General features: G+C 66.8%; 2 protein-coding genes across 2 annotated transcripts in view; one reads left to right on the top strand and one right to left on the bottom strand.

Moving 5' to 3' along the window:
- The window catches only part of LOC138682999 (serine/arginine repetitive matrix protein 2-like), a 16,409-nt gene extending 15,717 nt beyond the window's left edge, over positions 1 to 692 (top strand). The window contains 1 exon segment of the mRNA XM_069774518.1: positions 139 to 692. Within this exon segment, the coding sequence (XP_069630619.1) occupies positions 139 to 553 (415 nt within the window). The 3' untranslated portion in view covers positions 554 to 692.
- Positions 693 to 4,442: 3,750 nt separating this feature from the next.
- ELOB (elongin B) lies at positions 4,443 to 13,317 on the bottom strand. Its single transcript, XM_069774561.1, has 4 exons — positions 13,250 to 13,317; positions 12,171 to 12,305; positions 7,571 to 7,679; positions 4,443 to 4,617 (listed from the first exon to the last, which is right to left on the bottom strand). Exons 1-4 carry the CDS (start codon positions 13,250 to 13,252, stop codon positions 4,505 to 4,507), a joined length of 360 nt encoding a protein of 119 aa, XP_069630662.1. The 5' UTR covers positions 13,253 to 13,317; the 3' UTR covers positions 4,443 to 4,504.
- Positions 13,318 to 16,150: the final 2,833 nt, after the last annotated feature.

Here is a 16,150-nt window from a genome sequence, read left to right as displayed (position 1 = left end):
GCGGGGGGCGGTTGTTACCCCCGGCCCCCCGGTTCCCCGTTCCTGCGAGGGGGCGGGGTGGGAGGGGGCGGGGTAGGGGGCGGGCTCTGCGCCTTCCCGCCCGCCGCCCGATTGGGTACCTGCCTGCATCGTTTCCAGGGTAACGTGGGGATGGGGTGTCCCGGACGGCTGGGTTCCTGCCTCCACCGTTTCCACGGTAACGGAGGGATGGGGTGTGGCGGCGGCCGATTGGGCGGTTGCCTTCACCGTTTGGCGGGAAACGGCGGGGCGGGGTGCTGCTACCATCACCACCACCACCGGGGCGGGGCGGGGGGCGGGACCCCGCCGCGAGCCCCCTCCCCGTTCGCCATCACCCCCGCCATGGCGTCGCGGATGGCCCAGTACGGGATGGGGGCGGCCCAGTATAACGCCCAGTACGGGATGGGCGGGGCGCAGTACGCCATGGGCGGGGCCCAGTACGCCATGGGCGGGGCCCAGTACGGGATGGGCGGGGCCCAGTACGCCGCCCAGTACAACAACGGCGTCGCCCAGTACGGCGGCGGCGGCGGCGTGAACGGGGCTCAGTACCAGTACGCCGCCGCCAACCAGTACGGCTCCCAGTACGGGGCGGGGACGGGCGGGGCGGCCGCCGCCGCCCAGTACGCCCAGTACGCCGCTTCCCAGTACGCGACCCAGGGGACCGAGGTCACCCAGTACGCCGCCGCCGCCGCCGGCACCGCCGCCGGCGGCGGGGAGGCGGCGGCCGCCCAGTACGCCTCCAGCGCCGCCCAGTACGCCGCCTCCGGCGCCGCCCAGTACGCGGCGGCGGCGGCGGCGGGCGGGGCCGGGGCGGAGGCTTCCCAGTACGCGGCGGCCACTGGGGCCCAGTACGGAGGGGCGGGGGGCGGGGCTTGGGGGGAGGTCGGCCAAGAGTGGGCTTCCTCGGGGACGGTGGCCGGAGGCGGGGGGGTCACTTGGGGCTCCTGGGTGTCGCCCGCCCCCTAGCCACGCCCCGCCACGCCCTGCCGGAGGCGGAGCCGTTGCTCGTGTCCGTAGCGTGCGTTTTTTTTTTGGTTTTTTTTGTTTTTTTTGTGTGTCCCCCCCCCCCCCCCAAAAAAAAAAACCCGTCCCACCGTCGCCACCGTCACCACCACGGGATTGGCGGAGGTGAGGAGCCATGGGGCAGCGCCGTGGGGCGGGGCCGTGGGGCGGGGCATGGCCGGGCGGGGCATTGTATATCGCTTTTTGGGGGGGGGGGTTTGGGGGTTATTTTGGGTGGGCGAGGGGAAAAAAGAGATCCGTGGGGTGAGTCGTGCCCGCTCGGGGGGGTGGAGCCGTGGGGCAGGTGATCGCTCGGGGGGGCGGAGCCGTGGGGCGGGGTTCGTTATCGCTTCGGGGGGGCGGAGTTCGTTATCGCTACGGGGGGGGGGCGGAATTCGTTATCGCTTGCGGGGCGGGGGGAGCGGATCGATGGGGCCCATAGGGTTGGAGTTCGTCCCCGGTTGGGGGGCGGGGCTGACTTAGGCGGTGCACGCCACGCCCGCGCGGGGCGGGGCAGATGCGTGGGGCGGGCGTGCCGTGTCGGTTCGTTAAGCTGGTTTTAATTGGGGGGGGGGGGGGGGGGAGACGTTCGTTTGGAGAAAGTTGTGGGGCAGACGCCGCGCTCGTTTGGGGGGCAGGCGCCGCGCTCGTTGTGGGGCGGAGCTGTGGGGCTGGATCACTTGGGGGGCAGGTGTGGGGCAGACGGCCCCCCACTTGGGGGGCAGAGGGCCCTCCGGGGGGTGTGGGGCTGGGGAGGGGGCTGTGGGGCTGGTTGTGGGGCTGGGAGTGAGATGTGGGGCAGGGAGGGGGGCTGTGGGGCTGGCTATGGGGCTGGCTGTGGGGCTGGCAGTAAGGTGTGGGGCAGGCTGTGGGGCTGTGGGGGGGTTATGGGGCAGGGAGGGGGGTCTGTGGGGCTGGGAGTGGGGCTGGCAGTGAGATGTGGGGCAGGGACGGGGGGCTATGGGGCTGGCTGTGGGGCTGGCCGTGAGATGTGGGGCAGGGGAGGGAGATGTGGGGCTGGCTGTGGGGCTGGCAGTGAGATGTGGGGCAGGCTGTGGGGCTCTGAAGGGGGGGTTATGGGGCTGGGAGGAAGATGTGGGGCAGGGAGGGGGGGCTATGGGGCTGGCAGTAAGGTGTGGGGCAGGCTGTGGGGCTGTGGGGGGGTTATGGGGCAGGGAGGGGGGTCTGTGGGGCTGGGAGTGGGGCTGGCAGTGAGATGTGGGGCAGGGACGGGGGGCTATGGGGCTGGCCGTGAGATGTGGGGCAGGGGAGGGAGATGTGGGGCTGGCTGTGGGGCTGGCAGTGAGATGTGGGGCAGGCTGTGGGGCTCTGAAGGGGGGGTTATGGGGCTGGGAGGAAGATGTGGGGCAGGGAGGGGGGGCTATGGGGCTGGCAGTAAGGTGTGGGGCAGGCTGTGGGGCTGTGGGGGGGTTATGGGGCAGGGAGGGGGGTCTGTGGGGCTGGGAGTGGGGCTGGCAGTGAGATGTGGGGCAGGGACGGGGGGCTATGGGGCTGGCCGTGAGATGTGGGGCAGGGGAGGGAGATGTGGGGCTGGCTGTGGGGCTGGCAGTGAGATGTGGGTCTCGGGGGGGCTATGGGGCTGGGAGAGGGAGCTGTGGGGCTGGCTGTGGGGCTGGGAGTGGGGCTGGCCGTGAGATGTGGGGCAGGGAGGGGATCTATGGGGCTGGCTGTGGGGCTGGGAGTGGGGCTGTGGGGCTGGCAGGAGGAGCGTGGGGCTGGGGCCGCTATGGGGCTACGGCTACGAGCCGGCTCCCCCCACTCTGTGGGGCGGGGCGCCGTGTGGGGCGGGGCGCCGTGGGGCGGCGGCGCCGTGGGGCTGACCCCTGTCCCCCGCAGCGCCGCCGGGTGCCGCCCGCGCCGAGGACCCAGCAGCCGCTCCCCGGGGCCCCCGCGGCGGCCGGTGGCCGGTAGGTGTGGGGCGGCGGCCGCGTGGGGCGGCGGCCGCGTGGGGCGTGGCCGCGTGGGGCGGCCCCGCCCTTGCCCCCTCCCTCCTCCCCTTTTTGTTTTTCTCTCCTCCTCCTCACCCCTCTCTTCTCTTGCAGCTCCCCATAGCCCTGGAGCCCCGCCCCCTTCTCTCCAGACCCCGCCCACTCTCTCCAGACCCCGCCCCTTCTCGCCACGCCACGCCCTTCTCGCCCCAACCCCTCCCGCCACGCCGGGCCGCGCCCTCTTCTCCTCTCCCCACCCCACCCCCCCCGCCCGCCCCCGGTTTTTTTTTCCTCTGCGTTTTACAGATAAAAGGCCGATGGCAGGAGTGGGTGTGGTCTGTGGGGGCGTGGTCCAAGCGGGGAGGGGCTTGGGAGGGCAGGGGCGGGGCGCGGTGGGGGCTGGGAGGGGGTGGGCTGTGCGGGGAGGGGCGTGGGAGGAGCAGGGAGGGGCTTGGCAGGGTGTGGTCGAGGCAGGGAGGGGCGTGGGAGGGGCTTGGGAGGGTGTGGTGGAGGCGGGGTGGGGCTCGGAAGGTGTGGTCTGTGCAGGGAGGGTCTGGTCCGTGGGGGCGGGGCTTGGGAGGGCGTGGCCGGTGCAGGATGGGGCTCGGGAAGGTGTGGTCCATGCGGGGTGGGGCTTGAGAGGGTGTGGTCCATGCGGGGTGGGGCTTGGGAGGGTGGGGCATAAACTCCCTGGGACCCCACTGGGACCCACAGCACCCCCAGGGACCCCTGGCCCCACCCCCAGGACCCCAACTCCACCCCCTGGGACCCCTGGCCCCGCCCCCAGCCCCCCTGACTCCGCCCCCTGCCCCCCCCGTCCCTTTGGGACCCCCCAACATCCGCCCTTGGGGGGGTGGGGACAGGACACACATGACACGAGCCACACCCGCCCCACCCTCCCTCGCACACGCGTGTGCGCGGGGACGAGATCACGGGGAGGGGCGACCCCGCCCCCAGCTCTTGCACGAGGACCTCGCACGAGGAGACGGAGACACAGGTAGCGCGGGGGGGGGCAGGTTTATTTCGGGGGGGGGGGGGGGACGCGGAATGACACACGCGTGAGGCCCGTGACACACGCGTGTGCGAGGGGCCATTGCATGTAAGGAGCCGTGACGCGTGTGCACGGCCCCGGCGTCACACGTGTGTGCCAGGAGCTGCCACACGTGAGGCCCGCGACACGCGTGCGAGACCGCGACACGCGTGCGAGACCGCGACACGCGCGCGAGGACGCACGCGAGGACGCGCCATCCGCCGGGACCCGACACGCGCGGGAGGACACGTGACCGACACGTGAGGCCGCGTGGCGCACGAGGACGCGCGCGCGCCATGCGCGAGGACCCCCGCGACACGCGTGTGCGGCCCCGCGTCGCACGCGTGTGTGTGTCCCCCGCGTCACGTGTCCCTCGCCACACGTGTATCCCTCCCCGGTCACACGCGTGTTCCCCCCCCCAGTCACGTGTGCGCGTGTCTCCCCGTGTCACACGCGTGTCCCCGCCGCGCCGCACGCGTGTCGTCCCCGTGTCACACGCGTGTGCTCAGGGCAGGGGCGGTTCCTGGGCGCCGCCGGTCGAGTCCTGCGGCTTCATGACGTCGGGCAGCTCGGGGGGGCTGGAGAAGGGGTCGATGCGCAGCGCCTCGAACACCTCCTCTGGGGGGGCGGGGGGGTCAGCGCGCCCCAAATCCCCCCAAAAACACTCTCGGGAACCCAAAATCCCCAAAATCCCCCCAAAAAACACTCTCGGGAACCCAAAATCCCCAAAATCCCCCCAAAAAACACTCTCGGGAACCCAAAATCCCCCCAAAAAACACTCCCGGGAACCCAAAATCCCCCCAAATTCCCCCAAAACCACTCTCAGGAACCCAAAATCCCCCCAAAAACACTCTCGGGAACCGAAAATCCCCAAAATCCCCCCAAAAAACACTCCCGGGACCCCAAAATCTACCCAAATCCCCCCCAAAACACTCTCGGGAACCCAAAATCCCCCCAAATCCCCCCCCAAAACACTCTCAGGACCCCAAAATCCCCCTGGATCCCCCCAAAACCACTCTCGGGAACCCAAAATCCCCCCAAAAACACTCTCGGGAACCCAAAATCCCCCCAAATCCCTCCAAAAAACACTCCCGGGAACCCAAAATCCCCCCAAAACCACTCTCGGGAACCGAAAATCCCCCCAAAAAACACTCCCGGGAACCGAAAATCCCCCCAAAAAACACTCTCGGGAACCCAAAATCCCCCCAAATCCCCCCCAAAACACTCTCAGGACCCCAGAATTCCCCTGGGGACCCCAAAATCTACCCAAATCCCCCCAAAAACACTCTCGGGAACCCAAAATCCCCACAAATCCCCCCCAAAAACACTCTCAGGAACCCAAAATCCCCCCAAAAAACACTCTAGGGAACCCAAAATCCCCCCGAATCCCCCCAAAACCACTCTCGGGAACCCAAAATCCCCCCAAAAAACACTTGGGAACCGAAAATCGCCAAAATCCCCCCAAAAAACACTCTCGGGAACCCAAAATTCCCCCAAAAAACACTCTCGGGACCCCAAAATTCCCCAAAACCACTCTCGGGAACCCAAAATCCTCCCCAAAACACTCTCAGGACCCCAAAATTCCCCCGGGGACCCCAAAATCTACCCAAATCCCCCCAAAAACACTCTCGGGAACCCAAAATCCCCCCAAATCCCCCCCCAAAACACTCTCAGGACCCCAAAATCCCCCCGAATTCCCCCAAAACCACTCTCGGGAACCCAAAATCCCCCCAAAAACACTCTCGGGAACCCAAAATCCCCACAAATCCCCCCAAAAAACACTCTCGGGAACCCAAAATCCCCCCCCAAAACACTCTCGGGAACTCAGAATCCCCCCAAAAAACACTCTCGGGAACCCAAAATCCCCCCAAATCCCCCCCCAAAACACTCTCAGGACCCCAAAATCCCCCCGAATCCCCCCAAAACCACTCTCAGGACCCCAAAATCCCCCCAAAAACACTCTCGGGAACCGAAAATCCCCCCAAAAAACACTCCCGGGAACCCAAAATCCCCCCAAAACCACTCTCGGGAAGCCAAAATCCCCCCAAAACCACTCTCGGGAACCGAAAATCCCCAAAATCCCCCCCAAAAACACTCCCGGGACCCCAAAATCCCCCCCCAAAACACTCTCAGGAACCCAAAATCCCCCCAAATCCCCCCCCAAAACACTCTCAGGACCCCAAAATTCCCCTGGGGACCCCAAAATCTACCCAAATCCCCCCAAAACCACTCTCGGGAACCCAAAATCCCCACAAATCCCCCCAAAAAACACTCTCAGGAACCCAAAATCCCCCCAAAAAACACTTGGGAACCGAAAATCCCCCCAAAAAACACTCCCGGGAACCCAAAATTCCCCCGAATCCCCCCAAAACCACTCTCGGGAACCCAAAATCCCCCCAAATCCCCCCAAAAAACACTCTCAGGAACCCAAAATCCCCCCAAAAAACACTCTCGGGAACCCAAAATCCCCCCGAATCCCCCCAAAACCACTCTCGGGAACCCAAAATCCCCCCAAAAAACACTTGGGAACCGAAAATCGCCAAAATCCCCCCAAAAAACACTCTCGGGAACCCAAAATTCCCCCAAAAAACACTCTCGGGACCCCAAAATTCCCCCAAAACCACTCTCGGGAACCCAAAATCCTCCCCAAAACACTCTCAGGACCCCAAAATTCCCCCAGGGACCCCAAAATCTACCCAAATCCCCCCAAAAACACTCTCGGGAACTCAGAATCCGCCCAAATCCCCCCCCAAAACACTCTCAGGACCCCAAAATCCCCCCGAATCCCCCCAAAACCACTCTCGGGAACCCAAAATCCCCCCAAAACCACTCTCGGGAACCCAAAATCCTCCCGAAAACACTCTCAGGACCCCAAAATTCCCCCGGGGACCCCAAAATCTACCCAAATCCCCTCAAAAACACTCTCGGGAACCCAAAATCCCCAAAATCCCCCCAAAAAACACTCCCGGGAACCCAAAATTCCCCCCAAAAATACTCTAGGGAACCCAAAATCCCCCCCAAAACACTCTCAGGACCCCAAAATCCCCCCGAATCTCCCCAAAACCACTCTCGGGAACCCAAAATCCCCCCAAAAACACTCTCAGGAACTGAAAATCCCCAAAATTCCCCCAAAAAACACTCTCGGGAACCCAAAATTCCCCCAAAAAACACTTTCAGGACCCCAAAATTCCCCCGGGGACCCCAAAATCTACCCAAATCCCCCCCAAAACACTCTCTGGACCCCAAAACCCCCCCAGGGACCCCAAAATCCCCCTTAGAGACCCCCAACCCCCCCCAGGGACCCGCAAACCCCCCCCAGGGACCCCAAAATCCCCCTTAGAGACCCCCAAACCCCCCCAGGGACCCCCAAACCCCCCCCAGGGACCCCAAAATCCCCCTTGGAGACCCCCAAACCCCCCCAGGGACCCCAAAATCCCCCTTGGAGACCCCCAACCCCCCCCCAGGGACCCCCAAAACCCTGCAGGGACCCCCAAATCCCCCCCCCCAACCCACCCACCGCCATCGCGCAGCGGGGCAGGACCCCCGCCCCTCGCCGTGGGGCAGGACCCACCGGTGGTCCGCAGCGCCAGCCCCACGGTGGCGGGGGCCTGGGGGCGGGCGGTCTGGCTGGTGAAGCCGCAGTCGCCGAGGGTCTTGGTGTCCTCCAGGAGCTGGTCGTCCTGTGGGGCAGGAGGAGGGTCAGCCCCACGGCGACCCACGGCGACCCACGGCGACCCACGGCGACCCCGAACCTGCCCCACAGCTCCCTGGGGGCACAGCCAGACCCATAAGTAGCCCCATAGGGACTCCCACTAGCCCCATAGGGACTCCCACTAGCCCCACGGGGGTCTGCTCGGCCCCACGGCGACCCACGGCGACCCCAAACCTGCCCCACAGCTCCATAGGAGCACAGGTAGCCCCATAAGTAGCCCCATAGGGACTCCCACTAGCCCCATAGAGGGTCTGCTCGGCCCCACGGCGACCCACGGCGACCCCGAACCTGCCCCACAGCTCCCTGGGGGCACAGCCAGACCCATAAGTAGCCGCATAGGGACTCCCACTAGCCCCACGGGGGTCTGCTCAGCCCCACGGCGACCCACGGCGACCCCAAACCTGCCCCACAGCTCTGTGGGGGCACAGCCAGACCCATAAGTAGCCCCATAGGGACTCCTGCTAGCCCCATAGAGACTCCCACTAGCCCCACGGGGGTCTGCTCGGCCCCACGGCGACCCCAGACCTGCCCCACAGCTCCCTGGGGGCACAGCCAGACCCATAAGTAGCCCCATAGGGACTCCCACTAGCCCCATAGGGACTCCCACTAGCCCCACGGGGGTCTGCTCAGCCCCACGGCGACCCACGGCGACCCCGAACCTGCCCCACAGCTCCATAGGAGCACAGCCAGACCCATAAGTAGCCCCATAGAGACTCCCACTAGCCCCATAGGGGTCTGCTCAGCCCCACAGCGACCCCGAACCTGCCCCACAACTCCATAGGAGCACAGGTAGCCCCATAAGTAGCCCCACAGGGACTCCCGCTGGCCCCACGGGGGTCTGCTCGGCCCCACGGCAACCCCGAACCTGCCCCACAGCTCCCTGGGGGCACAGCCAGACCCATAAGTAGCCCCATAGGGACTCCCACTAGCCCCATAGGGACTCCCACTAGCCCCATAGAGACTCCCACTAGCCCCACGGGGGTCTGCTCGGCCCCACGGCGACCCACGGCGACCCCAAACCTGCCCCACAGCTCCATAGGAGCACAGGTAGCCCCATAAGTAGCCCCATAGGGACTCCCACTAGCCCCATAGAGGGTCTGCTCGGCCCCACGGCGACCCACGGCGACCCCAAACCTGCCCCACAGCTCCCTGGGGGCACAGCCAGACCCATAAGTAGCCGCATAGGGACTCCCGCTAGCCCCATAGAGGGTCTGCTCAGCCCCACGGCGACCCACGGCGACCCCGAACCTGCCCCACAGCTCCCTGGGGGCACAGCCAGACCCATAAGTAGCCCCATAGGGACTCCCACTAGCCCCATAGGGGTCTGCTCAGCCCCACGGCGACCCCGAACCTGCCCCACAGCTCCCTGGGGGCACAGCCAGACCCATAAGTAGCCCCATAGGGACCTCAGCTAGCCCCATAGGGACTCCCACTAGCCCCACGGGGGTCTGCTCGGCCCCACGGCGACCCACGGCGACCCCGAACCTGCCCCACAGCTCCCTGGGGGCACAGCCAGACCCATAAGTAGCCGCATAGGGACTCCCACTAGCCCCATAGGGACTCCCACTAGCCCCACGGGGGTCTGCTCAGCCCCACGGCGACCCACGGCGACCCCAAACCTGCCCCACAGCTCTGTGGGGGCACAGCCAGACCCATAAGTAGCCCCATAGGGACTCCTGCTAGCCCCATAGAGACTCCCACTAGCCCCACGGGGGTCTGCTCGGCCCCACGGCGACCCCAGACCTGCCCCACAGCTCCCTGGGGGCACAGCCAGACCCATAAGTAGCCCCATAGGGACTCCCACTAGCCCCATAGGGACTCCCACTAGCCCCACGGGGGTCTGCTCAGCCCCACGGCGACCCCGAACCTGCCCCACAGCTCCATAGGAGCACAGGTAGCCCCATAAGTAGCCCCACAGGGACCTCAGATAGCCCCATAGAGACTCCCGCTAGCCCCATAGAGGGTCTGTTCGGCCCCACAGCGACCCCAAACCTGCCCCACAGCTCCATAGGAACACAGATAGCCCCATAAGTAGCCCCATAGAGACTCCCACTAGCCCCACAGGGGTCTGCTCGGCCCCACGGCGACCCACGGCGACCCCAAACCTGCCCCACAGCTCCATAGGAGCACAGGTAGCCCCATAAGTAGCCCCACAGGGACTCCCACTAGCCCCACGGGGGTCTGCTCAGCCCCACTGTGACCCTAAACCTGCCCCACAGCTCCATAGGGGCACAGCCAGACCCATAAGTAGCCCCATAGAGACTCCCACTAGCCCCATAGGGACTCCCGCTGGCCCCACGGGGGTCTGCTCGGCCCCACGGCGGCCCTAAACCTGCCCCACAGCTCCATAGGGGCACAGCCAGACCCATAAGTAGCCCCATAGGGACTCCCACTAGCCCCACGGGGGTCTGCTCGGCCCCACGGCGACCCACGGCGACCCCGAACCTGCCCCACAGCTCCATAGGGGCACAGCCAGACCCATAAGTAGCCCCATAGGGACTCCCACTAGCCCCATAGGGGTCTGCTCAGCCCCACGGCGACCCCGAACCTGCCCCACAGCTCCCTGGGGGCACAGCCAGACCCATAAGTAGCCCCCTAAGTAGCCCCACAGGACCCCCGAGACCCTCTCTAGGCCCCCCAGGACACCCTATGGGGTCTGATTAAACCCCATAGAGAGCCCAGGCCCCCCCATAGGTGCCCCAGCCCCCTCTATACATCCCCCCCTCCCCCCTATAGCACCCCCGGCCCCCCTGTAGACACCCCAGGCCCTTCTATAGGTGCCCCCATCCGCTCTATAGGTCCCTCAGCCCTCCCCTCATGGCCCCCAGTCCCCTCTATAGGGCCCCAGGACACCCCATAGGCACCCCAGACCCCCCATACGTCCCCCAGTCCCCTCTATAGACCCCCCAGCCCCCCGCTACATCCCCCCGTCCCCTCTATAGGGCCCCCATACGTCCCCCTGTCCCCTCTACAGACAGCCCAGCTCCCCCCTATGTCCCCCAGCCCCCTCTATAGGGCCCCCAGACCCCCCATACGTCCCCCAGGCCCGCCCATAGACACCCCAGACCCTCCAATAGACCCCCCCCAGTCCCCTCTATAGACCCCCCAGCCCCCCCATATGTCCCCCAGCCCCCTCTATAGGGCCCCCATACACCCCGCTGTCCCCTCTATAGACACCCCAGGCCCCCCATAGACACCCCAGACCCCCCCATAGACCCTTCAGTCCCATCTATAGACACCCCAGCCCCCCCATATGTCCCCCAGCCCCCTCTATAGGGCCCCCATACGTCCCCCAGCCCCCCCATAGACACCCCAGACCCCCCCCAGACCCCTCTATAGACCCCCCAGCCCCGCGCTATGTCCCCCAGCCCCCTCTATAGGGCCCCCATACGTCCCCCTGTCCCCTCTATAGACACCCCAGCTCCCCCCTATGTCCCCCAGCCCCCTCTATAGGGCCCCAGCCCCCCCATAGACCCCCCAGTCCCCTCTATAGACACCCCAGCCCCCCCACAGACACCCCAGACCCTCCTATAGACCCCCCAGTCCCCTCTATAGGGCCCCCAGACCCCCCATACGTCCCCCAGGCCCACCCATAGACACCCCAGACCCTCCAATAGACCCCCCAGTCCCCTCTATAGACCCCCCAGCCCCCCCATATGTCCCCCAGCCCCCTCTATAGGGCCCCCATACGTCCCGCTGTCCCCTCTATAGACACCCCAGCCCCCCCACAGACACCCCAGACTCCCGCATAGACACCCCAGCCCCCTCTATAGGGCCCCCAGGCCCCCCCATATGGCCTCCAGCCCCCCCCAGCTCCCCCCAGTCCCCTCTATAGACACCCCAGCCACCCCATATGTCCCCCAGCCCCCTCTATAGGGCCCCCATACGTCCCCCAGCCCCCCCATAGACACCCCAGACCCCCCCATAGACCCTTCAGTCCCCTCTATAGACACCCCAGCCCCCCATATGTCCCCCAGCCCCCTCTATAGGGCCCCCATACGTCCCGCTGTCCCCTCTATAGACACCCCAGCCCCCCCATAGACACCCCAGCCCCCTCTATAGGGCCCCCAGGCCCCCCCATATGGCCTCCAGCCCCCCCCCAGCTCCCCCCAGTCCCCTCTATAGACACCCCAGCCCCCCCATATGTCCCCCAGCCCCCTCTATAGGGCCCCCATACGTCCCCCAGCCCCCCCATAGACACCCCAGACCCCCCCATAGACCCTTCAGTCCCCTCTATAGACCCCCCAGCCCCCCCATATGTCCCCCAGCCCCCTCTATAGGGCCCCCACACGTCCCGCTGTCCCCTCTATAGACACCCCAGCCCCCCCATAGACACCCCAGACTCCCCCATAGACACCCCAGCCCCCTCTATAGGGCCCCCAGGCCCCCCCACATGGCCCCCAGCCCCCCCCAGCCCCCTCTATAGGGTCCCCCGCCCCCTCTATAGGGTCCCCCCCACCTTGTAGAGGCGCTGCTCCTCGGGCGGGCGCTTGAGGATCCCCTCCACGATGCGCTTCAGCTCGTAGACGGTGCTGGACTCCTTGGCGTCGGTGAAGATGGTGGTTTTGTGCCGCCGGATCATCAGGAAGACGTCCTGGGCGGGGCCGGGGCGGGGTCAGGCCTCGCGGGCGGGGCCGGGGCGGGGTCAGACGTCACGGGCGGGGCCGGGGTGGGGTCGGAGGGCGTAGGAGGGGCCGGGGTGGGGGGGGGGGGCGGCAGGAGGAGGAGGAGGGGGGGAGCGGTGAGGAGGCGGAGGGGGCGTGGTTTAGCGGTGGGGGAGTGGCTGGGGGCGTGGTTAGTGGGGAAAGGGCGGGGTTGGTGTGGGAGGGGCGGGGTTAGTGGAGGGGCGGGGTTAGTGGAGGGGCGGGGTTAGTGCTGGGGCATGGGTGAGTGATGGGGAGAGTGTGGGTAGGGCTGGGGGCGTGGCTAGCGCTGGAGGGGCGTGGTTAGTGCCGGGGGCGTGGTCAGTCTTGGAGGGGCGTGGCTCGTGGTGGAGGGGGCGTGGTTAGTGCCAGGGAGGGCGTGGTCAGTCTTGGAGGGGCGTGGTTAGCGGCAGGGAGGGCATGGTCAGTCTTGGAGGGGCGTGGCTCGTGGTGGAGGGGGCGTGGTTAGCGCCAGGGAGGGCGTGGTTAGTGTCAAAGGGGGCGTGGTTAGCGCTGGGGGCGTGGGGAGCACCGGGGAGGGCGTGGTTAGTGTCAAAGGGGGGGGGTTATCGCCGGGGAGGGCGTGGCTACTACCAGAAGGGGGGCGGGGCTACCGCGGCGGCCTCGCGGGGGGGGCGTGGTTTAGCGCAGCGGGGGCGTGGCCGAGGGGCGAGAAGGGGCGTGGCCTCCCTGAGGTGAGGGCCCCGGGGCTGAGGGGGAAAGGGGGGGGGGGGGGGGGCGGACCGGGGGGGGGGGGGTCCCCGCGTGGAAAAGGGGTTTCCCCGCACCAGGGGGGTCCCATGACGTAGCGGGGATTCCCCCCCGGGTCGGCGGGGGGTTCCCGGCCCGGTCCCGGCCCCGGGTCGCGGTTCCCCGGGGCCGGTTCGTCTCTCACCATCGCCGCTCCGCTCCCGCTCCCGCTTCCGTCGCCGCCGGGTCCGCCACGATCCCAGCGGGCACCGCGGCAGGGGGACAGAAAGGGGCGGGGGGAGAGCTCTGCGCATGCGCAAAGCCCTCTAGGCCACCCCGGCACGGGGTTGGCCACGCCCCCCGCCCGCCATTTTGAGGAGGTCGGGTGAGTGAGTGTCGCGGGCGCCGCCATCTTGTGAAGGGCGCGGGCGCCGCCATCTTGTGAAGGGCCGGGGCGCCATCTTGGGGAGGGAAGGTTTGAGGGGAGGGGGGATGGGTAAGGGGGATTTGGGGGGGCCTGGGGGGGGGATGTTGGGGGGTTTGTGAGGGGAATTGGGGGGTTTGGGGGGTGTATGGGGGGGTTAGGGGTGAGTGGGTGCCCTATGGGGGGGTTTGGGGGGCTATGGGGGGGAATTGGGGGGTCTATGGGGGGGGATTGGGGGGTCCTGGGTGTCTTGTGGGGAGGATATTGGGGGGGTCTGTGAGGGGAATTGGGGGGTTTGGGGTGACTGGGTGTCCTATGGGGGGTTTTGGGGGGCTATGGGGGCATTGGGGGGTCCTGGGTGTCTTGTGGGGGGGATATTGGGGGGTCTGTGAGGGGAATCGGGGGGTCTGGAGGGTATTGGGGGGGGCCTATGGGGGAGATTGGGGGGCCTGGAGAGTCTGTGGTGGTATTGGGGGGGTTCTGGGTCTCTTGGGGGGGATATTGAGGGGTCTGTGAGGGGAATTGGGGGGTTTGGGGGGTATTGGGGGTCTACGGGGGGGACTGGGGGGGTCTCTGGGTCTCTTGAGAGGGATATTGAGGGGTCTGTGAGGGGAATTGGGGGGTTTGGGGGGTCTATGGGGGGATTAGGGGTGACTGGGTGTCCTATGGGGGGTTTTGGGGGGCTATGGGGGGGATTGGGGGGGCCTGGGTCTCTTGTGGGGGGATATTGGGGGGTCTGTGAGGGGAATTCGGGGGGTTTGGGGGATATTGGGGGGGTCTGGGTGCCCTATGGTGGGTTTTGGGGTGCCTATGGGGGGATATTGGGGGGTCTGGGTGCCCTATGGGGGGATTGGGGGGAATATTGGGGGGTCTGGGTGCCCTATGGGGGGGGTTGGGGGGTCTGTGGAGGGGATTGGGGGGTCAGGGTGCTCTATGGGGGGGTTTGGGTGTTCTATAGGGGGATATTGGGGGGTCTGGGTGCCCCACGGGGAGTTTTGGGGGGTCTGGGTGCCCCTTGAGGGGGGATTGGGGGGTCTGGGTGCTCTGTGGGGGGGCCTGGGGGGGATATTGGGGGGTCTGGGTGCCCTATGGGGGATATTGGGGGGCCTATGGGGGGAGACTGGGGGGTCTGGGTGCCCTATGGGGGGGTTTGGGGTGCCTGGGTGGGATATTGGGGGGTCTGGGTGCCCTATGGGGGATATTGGGGGGCCTGTGGGGGGAGACTGGGGGGTCTGGGTGCCCTATGGGGGGGTTTGGGGTGCCTGGGTGGGATATTGGGGGGTCTGGGTGCCCTATGGTGGGTTTGGGGGGGATATTGGGGGGATATTGGGGGGTCTGGGTGCTCTGTGGGGGGGCCTGGGGGGGATATTGGGGGGTCTGGGTGCCCTATGGGGGATATTGGGGTGCCTGGGTGGGATATTGGGGGGTCTGGGTGCCCTATGGGGGATATTGGGGGGCCTATGGGGGGAGACTGGGGGGTCTGGGTGCCCTATGGGGGGGTTTGGGTGCCTGGGTGGGATATTGGGGGGTCTGGGTGCCCTATGGTGGGTTTGGGGGGGATATTGGGGGGATATTGGGGGGTCTGGGTGCCCTATGGGGGATATGGGGGGGCCTATGGGGGGAGACTGGGGGGTCTGGGTGCCCTATGGTGGGTTTGGGGGGGATATTGGGGGGATATTGGGGGGTCTGGGTGCCCTATGGGGGATATGGGGGGGCCTATGGGGGGAGACTGGGGGGTCTGGGTGCCCTATGGTGGGTTTGGGGGGGATATTGGGGGGATATTGGGGGGTCTGGGTGCCCTATGGGGGATATGGGGGGGCCTATGGGGGGAGACTGGGGGGTCTGGGTGCCCTATGGTGGGTTTGGGGGGGATATTGGGGGGATATTGGGGGGTCTGGGTGCCCTATGGGGGATATGGGGGGGCCTATGGGGGGAGACTGGGGGGTCTGGGTGCCCTATGGTGGGTTTGGGGGGGATATTGGGGGGATATTGGGGGGTCTGGGTGCCCTATGGGGGATATGGGGGGGCCTATGGGGGGAGACTGGGGGGTCTGGGTGCCCTATGGGGGGGTTTGGGGTGCCTGGGTGGGATATTGGGGGGTCTGGGTGCCCTATGGTGGGTTTGGGGGGGATATTGGGGGGATATTGGGGGGTCTGGGTGCCCTATGGGGGATATGGGGGGGCCTATGGGGGGAGACTGGGGGGTCTGGGTGCCCTATGGTGGGTTTTGGGGTGCCTATGGGGGGATATTGGGGGGTCTGGGTGCCCTATGGGGGGGGTTGGGGGGTCTGTGGGGGGGATTGGGGGGTCAGGGTGCTCTATGGGGGGGTTTGGGTGTTCTATAGGGGGATATTGGGGGGTCTGGGTGCCCCACGGGGAGTTTTGGGGGGTCTGGGTGCCCCTTGAGGGGGGATTGGGGGGTCTGGGTGCTCTGTGGGGGGGCCTGGGGGGGATATTGGGGGGTCTGGGTGCCCTATGGGGGATATTGGGGGGCCTGTGGGGGGAGACTGGGGGGTCTGGGTGCCCTATGGGGGGGTTTGGGGTGCCTGGGTGGGATATTGGGGGGTCTGGGTGCCCTATGGTGGGTTTGGGGGGGATATTGGGGGGATATTGGGGGGTCTGGGTGCCCTATGGGGGATATGGGGGGGCCTATGGGGGGAGACTGGGGGGTCTGGGTGCCCTA

The sequence above is a fragment of the Haliaeetus albicilla genome, chromosome 30, assembly GCF_947461875.1.
Source record: "Haliaeetus albicilla chromosome 30, bHalAlb1.1, whole genome shotgun sequence".
Classification (NCBI taxonomy): Eukaryota; Metazoa; Chordata; class Aves; order Accipitriformes; family Accipitridae; genus Haliaeetus; species Haliaeetus albicilla.
Note: the sequence above shows the minus strand (reverse complement) of the source record. Positions and strands in the feature narration are given on the sequence as shown.